Here is a 12455-nt window from a genome sequence, read left to right as displayed (position 1 = left end):
CTCGAAAGGATCAGTCGATCCGGAACGTTTTTTCTGCTCTCACTCCATCTGCTGACTAGCTCGATCAGTCTTCAACCAATTTAGCTCCAGATGCATATTTTCATCCCCAAAACACTCAGTTTCCTTCCAAAGTCACCTAGAACCTGTAAAGACTCACACAAGACTAAAAAGACTCTAAAAGCACACTTGGACCTAACAAAAGACTCCAAACAAGTGTAAAAACTATAGTTAAAACCCTATAAAATGCTGACACATCACATGCATGTTGAGACTTAGTGGATTTTGCTAGCAATATTTCTTGCTTAAAATCAGTTGCATGCATGATTAAATTGGTGAAGTTTATTTGCTATTTTATTGCATAAAATCGGATGAGGTTAGCTTGCATTCTTAATTAAACTTAAAAGGATTTAAACGGTTGAATCAAACTGGCTTGCATGCGTAAATGAACTTGTTGCATTAATTTGCTTAAGTTGGATAAATTGGTTGCATGCATGTAGAATAATCATAAGTTGCTTGAATTATCATTCTTGTTGCTTGTCAATTGTTGCATGTTCTCTTGCTTGAAATTTCTTGCTTGTTTTTGCTTGATCTTCTTGCTTGAGTTGTTGTGAGTATTATAGCAAAGTCTCTTGAATTTGTTTCTCGAGTCTTAGCTAGAATAGTGAAGTCGATCTTATGTTCCAAATGCGGTTTGTCTCGCGAGAGTTCCCGATGACCACTCGCGCGGGACAATGTCACGACTAGCTAGCTACTAGTGTGACCGCTACATGACGATGTAGCATTTATGTGGGCTAATGCTGGTTACCTTTGTGGTTTCGGCATGGGAATCGTTGTGGAACGGAACAGATTATTGAGGGCCCTTAGGTGAAAGAGTCTAGGGTATTTCAAGTATTCCTTATTGTATTCTAGATGTCTTTGTTTGATTGATAGGAGGAAAGAGTCTAGAGTACTCAAGTATCACTTGTTTTATTCTAGTCGTCTTTGCGAGTCGTGTAAGAGTTAAGAGTCTAAAGTGTTCAAGTAGTTCTTGTTCCCTTTAGTCGTCTTTCTCCGTGAGTAGCGAGTCTAGATCGTCCAAGTCGAGTCGCGTTGATCTAACCTCTCTAGCTTGTTTGTTGTTCAATTTCTTCCGCTATTGTTTCTGTTGTGTTGCTTTGATTACTTGCTTGCTAGTTTTCCATGCTTGTTTTCTTTGCTAGCTGGGGTAGTCGGGTTGGGGAAGTAGAATCCTGTTTAGGAAAAAGGGGTGCCCAGGCTCACTGAGTAATATTAGATTACTCATGATATTATTTTGTCTTGGAGGAAGCTTAAGTGGGTCTAGAGCTGGAGCAAACATTAGGGTACCAGATAGGGTTTTCTGTGTTCTTTGTAAAACCCTATATTTTCCTAAACGATTACTGTAAAATTTTCCGACTATCTATGTATATTGCTTTGATGATTTATTTACAATGTAATAATTTATTAAAGTAATATATTCGGTTTTCGGGGAAAACATGGCAAGTTGCAAATGGTACTCGGCCTTGTCCGGGTCAACACAACGCACCAGGCCGCAAGGGTTGTCCGGGAAGTCTGCAGCTTCCGTCCCTCGACTGAACCACCTCGGTGCAGTTCCCATAGTGGCGTCCCGTGGCTGTCTGATGGCCTTCGTGGTCATAGAGCGGTTCGGGGGCGTTACAACGGTGGTATCAGAGCGGTGTTTTCGAACCCATGAGCACTTGTGCATTTCAAAGTTTTATCGAGTAAATGTGTCGCAAAAACACAAATTTTATCCGGTTGTTTGCTTGTCTAGTTTTAAGTTGAACCTTAGAATGGACTAGCATCTCACCTTGTTTCTTGTGGGTTTTAGATGTCTTCAGTTGATTCAGGTTGCGGGGATGGTTCAGGAGATGAGGGGCCGAGACATGAGGATTATGAGCATCACAATGGGTATTTGTCGACGGAGTCAGAGAGCAGTCACGAGCCAATTGATCCGAATACTTGGAGTGTGGACGGGTTATTGGACAACGACGATGCCAATTTGTCTGTTGAGACCGATCCATCCAAGTGTCTAGACGAAACAGAGGAGGTGGAAGCGGATCAGGATGATCAGATGATAGTATTGGAGGTTGGTGAGCCGAGTCGTATCCAAGTCACGATGGACGCGCAAGGACAGTTTCAAACTGTTCCTATTGGAGATCATGGAGAAGCGGAGGTTGAGCTCACCGATAAGTTACAGAATTTGCTGCTGGATCTTATGGAGGATCATTGCAACGATATCAATCCCGAGGATTACCTGAGAGAGTACCCATACGCAGTCGAGAGAATTCTAAACTTCTTGACAGAGGTGTATGTGCCAGGAGAAGAAGCTGCTGCTAGTGGCAATGGGATAACACCCAAGACCGGAGGTACCAGTGCGGAACGACCAGAGGAGGAGAGACCGGAGACGGTTGCGAGGATTCTCCTTATGTTGAATGAGTTGCACTCACCGGAGAGAACGGATGGAGTTGATGGTGAACTGATTGTACCGGAGGCCGAGAGGGAAGAGAAGTCAGGTGACGGAGACTCTAAGTCCGAGGAACCGACGACAAGAAGGGAGGAGTTTCTAGAGATGGTCGAGATTTTATCAAGTGATGACGAGGGGATACCGACTTTGGTAGTGGGACCAAGGAGTGATCAGGAACCGATACCGAGAGATCAAGACTAAGAAGTTGAGACCAGCATGGAGCATAGAGAGGATGCAAGATCAAGGGCCAGTTCAAGCCGAGATGTGAGAAACCAAGGTGAATCAGATCGAGTAGTGCCAGACCAAGTAGTACCAGACCAGATTGTGCCGAGACACAACAGTCCTATTCGAGCCATACCTTTGCGAATGGTGTTAGCTGGACAAGAGGAGGAACCAAAAGACCCAGATTTGGAGAGAATCGATAGAGTGGCTGAGTTAAGGAGATTGAACTGAGAACATGTAAAATTCGAGGAAGTGGAAAGCAGTTCAAAGAGGCCAAGGATGACTTATCAAGAGATATAGTCGAGAGAGCAGCCGGACGCGCAGTCCGTGACTTTTCAACCGAGAGGCCTCTTTATTTGAAGAGTTGCAAAGCCTAAGTAGGCCGCAAGGGTTGCAAAGCCTAAGTAGTCTCGGTTGCGGGTGTAATACTGCTAGGGAGGACCGGTTGGAAAGTCTACAGCTTCCGTCCCTCGACTGGACCACCTCGGTGCAGTTCCCATAGTGGCGTCCCGTGGCTGTCCGTAGGCCTTCGTGGTCATAGAGCGGTTTGGAGGCGTTACAGGCCTGGCCGTAACGGATGATGTCACAGCCGGCTTAAGATTATGAACTACACGTTAGTTGATATCATTTAACCTATCGGCTAATCCCATTATTTTGTGTCTAAAGTTGGTTATGTCTATTCCAAAATAACCCGCTATTTGTACTGCAAAATAACAATTTTGTAGGCACAAGCGTCCCTTCAAGTGGCAGATAAGGAATATCCTGTTGAAAGTGTGCAAGAGAGGGTTTTAGGTAGGCACCCCTTGGGGGCAAGAGGACCAAACGTGTGAGGACGATGTCGACAAGACTGGACACACGCTACCATTTTGACAAGAAAACCATTTTTGACCCCGAGGAGCAATTATAAAATTCCATGAAGAAGCTGAATGTGACAATGTTAGGCACCAATTTTTTTCACTTTTCTTTACATTTTTAATTTTTCTTATAACATGCTCATGGAATCCCCAAAACTTATGCTTGCGGAATATAACACTGCCAGTTCAATCTGCTTGGGGGCGACATTAATATTGGGGGTAAAGAAATAGCGGAGTTATTTGATAGGAAGAAAGTGATGGTATCGAATGTAAAGGTTAAATGAATTGGTGTTTAATTTGTGCTTGATTTTTGCAGTTAAGTAATCGGTAAGTTTCTTACTGGACTAATTTTTTGGGAAATAGATAATGGACAATCTCATTAAGTTCAGCAGTCATCTTTTGAGGACTGATGAGGTAGACGGTGTGAAGCTTCGTGTGGACGTGCTAGACTCGAAGTTTGTATCCCAATTGTCGAGGATGTATCTCAAGTATATGAAGTGTAATAATCCCAAAGTTTACAAATTTGCCAAACCCTTACTTGAGGCTGTTGTTGGCCGAGGGATTCCAAGCGTATGGAGCTATTTGCTCAAGCTGATTATCTGTACATGCCATTCAACTTTGACAAAACGCATTGGGTAGCACTGTGTGTTGATCTCCACTATCGGAATATTATTGGCCTTGATTCGAACATCCATATCCAGAACGACCAGCCGTTGGCGATAATGCTTCTTTTCTTATTCAAATAGGCCGAGTTGAATTCGAGCATGGCGCAGGTACTTTTGACCTCATATGCCATAGTCGTACCTCAGGACAACTCACCTCATGACGCTGGGATCTTGTCCGTGTTTTTCATCCATTCACATGCTGCAGGCGGAATAGAAGAATGTGTTTCATTTGATGTTGGCGACTTGGATACCGAGACCAAAAAACTTGTGTCTGCAATAGTTTTATTTGGCATTAACTAGGGAAGATTTACTCGTCAGAGTTATTTCGGATTTCATTTAGACTTATGTAATGTTTTTTTTTCTTCGTGCTTCCCTTCCAGTTTGTATTTATGGAAAACCCACTGATACTAGTGTTGAGTTTGATAAGGAACATGTTATGCAGCAACTAATATTTTAATCTTCTTCATGATGATCTGCATTGTCACCTGATATGCATTGTCATTATGGGGCTGTGGATTGTCATCACCATCAAAGAAAGCAGCTCTCAACAACTCATAAGCTTCAAATCCCGAAGTTGGATCATCACCTCTTGTTAAATCCTTTGTCTCTCCATGATTAATCCAACATCTACTCCTCTTGTACATCATGTCCATACCCCTAATCACCAGATGATCTACTACTGTGGCTATAGGTTGATGGCACAGATTCCGGCAATCAATACATGGACAAAACATATTTGGAGGATCTCCCAATCTCCTAGCTGACCCAAACAAAATCATTTGCTCCTTTCTCATACTTGAGACTATTCCTACAAGGTAGAAAATACTTTCAAGTTCAATCAACAGTCATAAGAAACTCAGTTGTAAGTTAAGAAATTATTAGTAATAACAATATAAAACCATACCTTGGAAGCCAAACCCAAGACTTGTCCATTTTACACAGCTCCATAGTCAAACGAATACATACATTTGTGACAAGAGATTCTTATATCAGACAGATTCAAACTCAATAAACCAACAGAGATACATAATAAAACTGAAACAATATAGATACATATAAAACTGAAATTACCTATAGATAACTAGGATTTTGTAAAGAAGAGACTTGATAAGCGGATTTTCACCCAGGGTATCAATTCCCTATGCAGTTGTAGTACAAAGGGTTATCAATCCAAATGGTTACTTATGCTAGCAGGAAGGATGCAATCAGAACAATGCAAGTCAAGCCAAGCAATTAAGGGTTTTGTCTAACAATCCTAAAATAATAAAAGAAAAGAATATAAACAAAGAACCACACGACCTAAGCACTCGATGCAAGCATTCGAGTACAGGATCGGGTGGGGTGATCGAGTAAGCAAATGAAGTATGAAGAACTCAAGGGGTTACTCGAAGCAGGTGTCGTGTACCTGTTCGGGTTAGAGATCGAGTGACTAATGGAAATGCAAGAAATTAAGATACAAAAGCTTCTAAGGATGGGGTAAACGAATCCTAAGTGTTCCTGACCAGTACATATGTCTTACATGCCTCAAGCAAATATTCTCTAGACAATGAATCTCTAAAATCTTGTTAAAACACTCTCTTGATAGAAACAATAAACCTTGATCACTCCCCTACCCAACTCTCGTTGGAGAAACATGACCAAGCAGGCAATAAGAACCGATTCATTATTGTCAGTAAACCCCTTACTCATCTAACCTCTTAGGCTAAGTGAGTAAACCTCTAGCATTGGTTGATTCAAATATCTCAGCTACACCTCTCGGTGGTAAAACACCTTAGATCTGACCTAGCTTCCCAGTCCTGCCTGAGGGTCTACTTGATGGGGTACACGAGGATAAGGTCGAGTTACTCCTCGGGTAGATCTTCGGGTTGTTCTTCCTGCTCTCGGATCCTCCTCGATCGTGTTGGGGTTTAGACTGTTCTTGCAGCTTGAAGGCTCCTTCGGGTACATGCTCGGATTTGTTCTTGTTTTCCCCCATTTTAGGCTCTTAAGCACCTGTTTTCATCCAAAGTATGCAAATGCAAAAATGCAACACCCTAAATGGCCTAAAAGTGAATTCCTACAGATAATGACCTAAAAATGCTAAGGTAAGGGTATAAACAATGCAAAATATGGACAAAAAAAGGATGCTAAAAACATGTAAATTAGAGAGTTATCAGACCCCCAAACTTAAATCTTGCTAGTCCTCTAGCAAGAAAGTAGGAGGGTGCAGTTTAAAAACGGGGACTCATAACCTTTATATGCTAAGCGAAGGATTCAAGATATAGTCCTTAAAGATAGTTTAATGGTGCTAAGATCAATCAACATACTTACAAATATTTTTCTATGCTTATTACCATGCATCGATCTAGTTCAACCTCCAACTAAAAGTAGAGAACATCTTTTTCACATTCAATTAAGTGTTTGGCGAATTCTTGGAAATGGAAAGTGAATCAAGCTCAATCGGCTTCAAGGGTAAGGCTTTTTAGTAAGGTGGTTCAAACAAATTCTTTGGGTGGTTTTCTCTCAAAAGAAGGAATGCTAGACAGTTGTGAAAACTATCTAAGATTGAGAACAATTTGGGCATACAAAGTTTAACTCTTGATGATCTACCCTTTTCTCATTCACTTTCTCTTTTTTTTTTATTTAAACCCCCTAGAATTAAACTATCCACAACCTTGATTTTAACTCTCTTTTTTTTTTGTAATCCCTAAGGTTTAAACTTTAAACATCTATCTCTCTTCTCTTTTTTTTTTCTTTTCTTTCTTTGCTGAACTCCTAATATGTATATATATTCTTTCTTTCTAGGAGACTATAGCAAGATCTTTTTCTCTCTTTTTTTTTACTAAGAGATTTAGAGCTACTTGATTCTAACCTTAGGGACTTCTTTTCCTTTTTTATTTCTCAACCCAACCCAAAATAAACATGCTAACCACCTATCTTTCAAGACCGATTCTATTAGCTAGTCCAAATGATTCTAACTTAGCTAAATCAAGAGCCAGTTCTTTGTCGTTTGCAATACTCTCAAGGTTTCACAACCTATAGCACAATGAAAAGGCCTCACTCAACAATTAACAACAAGGTTTGAAAGAAAGGTTTGGTTCAAGGGTAGGGAAAAACAAATCGGGTTAAACGAAAAGATTGGTAAAAATGGAGTGCTAACCCAAGTTTAGAGTTACCATGAGCAAGTATTCAAATTCCATAAGCAAGACAATTTAAGTTCAAATTAAGTCCAATAATATAGAGATGTTCCAATGTTCAAACAATTGGAGGAAGCATTCAAAAGACACAAGGTTCTATGCAAAGATTTTTCATTTTTTTCCAAATATTGATCTAGCAACAATGAACTGTGATTAAGGGCTATAGCTTCAATCCTAAGGTTTGATTTTAAACAAGGTAGTTTTAATCATTGTCCCCTAAAATGCATATGCAACAATCCTATTTGAAACAAACTAGACTCAATCCTAATATGTGAATGCAACTACATGAATACTCTTTTTTTTTTATTTTGTAAATTTTTCAAATTTTTTGGGTTTTTTCAATGCACATAGATGCAGACTCAAATGAATAAAACTAGCATGCAAAAATTTGAAATAAGAAAATAAGCAAATAAAATACAATGTTAAATACATTCTCGGACCCTCCTCCAAACTTAAATTACACAGTCTCTGTGTAAATAAAAGTCGGAAAAAGAATCCAAGAATCACACAAAATGAAATGAAACTAAATGCAATGTTATTTACAAAGATTGGATGAATTTGGTACCTCATGGGATGGTGAAGAAGGAGGTTGTAGCAGCCTCCATACTCGCCAACGTGTAGCCAGGGTCGTCACCGGCTTCAGCAGGTGTCGGGGTTTGCTCGTCAGAGAGCTCGATGATATGTACGGACGACTTACTCGGACCAGCATCCGAGGGGTTGATCGTGGGGGGGGCATCGGGTAGGGCATCAACACTGAAGAGAGAAAAAGACTTAAAAACGTAAATCATATTTACAAACTTGCCTTTGGGATTTCCTCCCAAGTGAGCTTGTTTATAGTCTCTAAGCTTGACTTTCAATTCATCTCAGACTGGCACGGGATCGACGAGACGCAGAGATGATCCCACCTCGGTGCTCTCATTTGCAATGTATTTCTTCACTTGCTGCCCATTCACAGTAAACTCAGTCCCATCCTTCCCTAGCACAGTCACCGCTCCATAGGGCAGAACCTCTTTAATTTCGAAGGGTCCTGACCATCTTGACTTGAGCTTCCCAGGGAATAGTCGAAGCTTTGAGTTGAACAAAAGGACTTTGTCTCCAGCTTTCATATCCTTGTGTCGGATCTTCTTGTCATGAAAAGCTTTGGTTCTTTCCTTGTAGATCCTCGAATTATCATAAGCCTCCAGCCGTATCTCATCGAGTTCGTGGAGATCCATTACTCTCTTTTCTTGAGCAGTCTTTATGTCCAAATTCAGCAGCTTGGTCGCCCACATTTCTTTATATTCAACCTCGACCGGAAAGTGACAGTTTTTTTCGTAAAGAAGCTGGAAGAGCGTCCGCCCAATCGGTGTTTTATAAGCGGTCCTGTAAGCCCATAACGCATCATCTAGCTTGAATGCCCAATCCTATTTTGTGATTCCCACGATTCTGTCTAATATCGCTTTGATCTGTTTGTTGCTTACTTCCACTTGTCCGCTGGTCTATGGGTGATAAGTTGTTGCGACTTTATGCTTGACTCCGTGCTTTCTCAACAAGCCATCGAAAACCCTGTTAATGAAGTGGGTTCCTCCATCACTGATTACTACTCCTGGGATTCCAAATCTCGGGAAAATGATGCTTTTGAACAACTTCATTACGACCTTGTGATCATTCGTCGGGCTGGCGATTGCTTCTACCCATTTTGAGACATAGTCGACTGCCACTAGGATGTACATGTTTCCATTCGAGGGTGGGTTGAAAGGTCCCATGAAATCTATTCCCCAGACATCGAAAACTTCGACTTCTAAGATTGATTGCTGAGGCATTTCATTTCTTCGACCTATGTTACCCATCTTCTGGCACGAATCACATTTTGCTATGAAGAGCTGTGCGTCTTTGAACATGGTTGGCCACCAAAGACCAGCTTGGAGTATCTTTTGGACTGTTTTGAAGGTGGCAAAATGTCCTCCATAGGCAGACCCATGACAGTGCTCTAATACTCTTCGGACTTCCTCATCTGCTATACATCGTCTGAATAGGGCATTCGTCCCTTTTTGTAAAGATAAGGATCATCCCAGTAATAGTTGTTGATATCCCTGAAGAAATTCTTCTTTCTATGAGCATCATAGTCCTTAGGAATTTCCCCGCACACCATGTAGTTCACAAAATCTGAGTACCATGGTAGCTGAGCCGACTCGATTGCCATCAACTCGATCGACCTGGTTGACTCGGGGATCGAGTAAGCTATCGTGTGTCCGATCGTGTGGCCCATTTCTTTCAAGAAGTTGATATGCATCAGTCTTTCTTCGGGCATCGAGTCGGCTATCGGGAGAGGATATTCAATTCTCATTCTGGACAGATGGTCTGCGACACCGTTTTTAATCCCTTTTTTATCCAGGATCTCTATGTCAAACTCCTGCAGAAGAAGGATCCATCTGAGGAGCCTAGGTTTGGTGTCCTTTTTTGAGTAAATGTACCTTAGGGCAGCATGATCAGTGTAGACAACCACCTTCGAACCGACTAAGTAGCTTTTGAACTTCTCAAACGTGAAAACCACAGCAAAGAGCTACTTTTCAGTTGTCGCATACCTTGTCTGGGCATCGTCCATGGTTCTGCTGGCGTAGTAGATCACATTGATCTTTTTATCTATTCTTTGACCCAGTACTGCTCCCACAGCATAATCTGACGCGTCACACATAATCTCGAAAGGATGGTCCCACTTAGGTGCTTAAACTATTGGCTCGCTCACCAAAGCTTCCTTTCGTTGAAGGCTTCTAAGCAGTCCTTGTCGACAATAAACTCTGCTTCTTTGCAAAGGAGTCGCGTTAACGGTCGGGCGATCTTAGAGAAGTCTTTAATGATTCGCCTGTAGAACCCTGCATGCCCTAAAAAGCTTCTGACATCTCGCACCAATTTAGGAGGTTGCAGCTGAACCATCACTTCGATCTTAGCCTTGTCGACCTCTATTCCCTTTTATGAGATCTTGTGTCCTAAAACTATCCCCTCATTGACCATAAAGTGGCACTTTTCCCAGTTTAACACTAGGTTGGTTTCTTCACACCTTTTTAGCACCTTGCAGAGGTTTGACAGACAGGATGAGAAAGAAGCTCCATATACTGAAAATTCATCCATAAAAACCTCCACCATTTCTTCTATTAAATCCGAGAAGATGGATGTTATGCATCTTTGGAAAGTCGCGAGAGCGTTGCACAAACGGAAAGGCATCCTCTTATAGGCAAAGGTACCATAAGGGCAGGTGAACGTTGTTTTCTCCTGGTCAGCAGGGTGTATTGGGATTTGGAAAAATCCACTATACCCGTCAACGAAACAGTAGTAAGGGTGGTTAGCGAGTCATTCCAGCATCTGGTCAATGAAAGGCAGGGGGAAATGATCCTTCCTAGAGGCTGCGTTAAGCTTCCTATAGTCAACGCACATTCGATGACCTGTTATTGTCCTTGTGGGAATTAGCTCATCTTTCTTGTTTTTGACAACGGTGGTTCCTCCTTTCTTCAGAACGCAGTGCACCGGGGACACCCAAGTGCTATCAGAAATAGGGTAGATAACTCCAGCATCGAGCAGCTTCAGAATTTTCTTTTTCACCACTTCTTTCAGGTTTGGGTTTAGCCGACGCTGAGGTTCTACACTAGAATACGATTCATCATCCAGGTCTATCCGGTGGGTGCAGAGATCAGGGGATATACCCTTGATATCATCTAGAGTGTAGCCTATTGCTCTCCTATAGTTTCTTAATTGAGTGCAAAGCAATTTCAACTCTTTATCAGGCAGGCTAGAATTGACGATCACTGGATAAGTTTAATTAGGTCCTAAGAAAGCGTACCTTAGCCCAGATGGAAGAGGTTTGAGTTCCACTTTAGGCGCCTTAGACTCGGACCAATCATCAGTGGTTTGGAGTTGCTGCTCGAGGTTGTGCTCGATCACCCTACTCGATGGGGCGATCGTGTTAGCGTCCGGGTTGGTGATCGGGTGGGCTGGTGTTGAGCAACTGCACGACATGACGTAGGAGGTGACTACTGACTTTTCCAAGCTTCTGTTGTCGAGCATCACTCCCTCTCTTTCAGCTTCCCTCATGTCCTTACTTAGCTCTGGTTCGATGACTTCTCGATAAGTATCAGGCAGCTCCTTGTAGAGCTCCGTTTCTTGATGTACGAAACCCTCCTTACCATCATTTGTCAGCGCTGTTTGTAAGCAATCCCCGATTGCAATCTCCTCGAATGCCTCCTCATGCAGTTTTTCTAACTCCTCTATCTAGAAGGTTTGACCAGCTATTGTAGGTTTTTTCATAGTTTCCCGAATGTCAAACTGCATAGTGAGGTCCTCCCCGGCTTCAGATCGATCTTCCCGTTCCTCACATCTATCATTGCCCCTGCGGTGGCTAAGAATGGTCGTCCTAAGATGAGAGGATCCCTTGGCTCCACATCCATTTCCAAAACCACGAAGTCGGTTTGGACGTCTACTGACCCTACCTTGACCGGCAGCCTCGTAGTTCAATCTGTCAGAACCAGCTGGATGTCGGTAGGCTTGAATTTCTCAAATCCAAGACGTTTGGCTACAGTTAGAGGCATCAGGCTGACTGATGCCCCCAAATCGCAAAGACATCTTCCAAACTTCAAGGGCCCAATCGAGCAAGGTAAAGTAAACGAGCCCGGGTCGCTCAGTTTCTTAGGTGCAGCAGTCCTGTGGATTATGGCACTGCACTCATGGTTGAGTATGACCAGCCCTTGTACTTGTTTGATCCGTTCCATCACTGCATCCTTCAGGAATTTCAGGTAAGGAGGTATCAAGGTGAAAGCGTCCATTAGAGGCATGCAAAGTTCGAGTTCTTGCATCTGTTTCTCGAACAATGTCTTGTACTTCTCCAGAAGTTCCTTTCGAAATCGTCCAGGAAATGGCAAAGGCGGCTTGTAAGGTGGAGGGATGAATCTTCTTTCTTTCTGTTTCTCTCCTCCCGGTTTATCTTGCAGGAGGCGGAGTCACCGGAGTGTCAACCCGATCATCTATCCGAGTAGTGTGGTCAGGTGCAAGGTCGGGTTGTTCTGGAGAGTTGTTTGGTGGTTCAGCA

At 42.4% G+C, this 12455-nt stretch overlaps 1 protein-coding gene across 1 annotated transcript; it reads right to left on the bottom strand.

The window, feature by feature from the left end:
* LOC104715141 lies at positions 8263–8670 on the bottom strand. The gene has a single exon (XM_010432582.1). The coding sequence runs from the start codon at positions 8668–8670 to the stop codon at positions 8263–8265; it is 408 nt and encodes a 135-aa protein (XP_010430884.1).

Source organism: Camelina sativa, chromosome 9, assembly GCF_000633955.1.
Source record: "Camelina sativa cultivar DH55 chromosome 9, Cs, whole genome shotgun sequence".
In the NCBI taxonomy this organism is placed as follows: Eukaryota; Viridiplantae; Streptophyta; class Magnoliopsida; order Brassicales; family Brassicaceae; genus Camelina; species Camelina sativa.
Note: the sequence above shows the minus strand (reverse complement) of the source record. Positions and strands in the feature narration are given on the sequence as shown.

What these genes read in the sequence shown, in the direction of transcription:
- LOC104715141 (XM_010432582.1), bottom strand. Translation starts at nt 8,670, where the DNA reads ATGTGGGCGACCAAGCTGCTGAATTTGGACATAAAGACTGCTCAAGAA.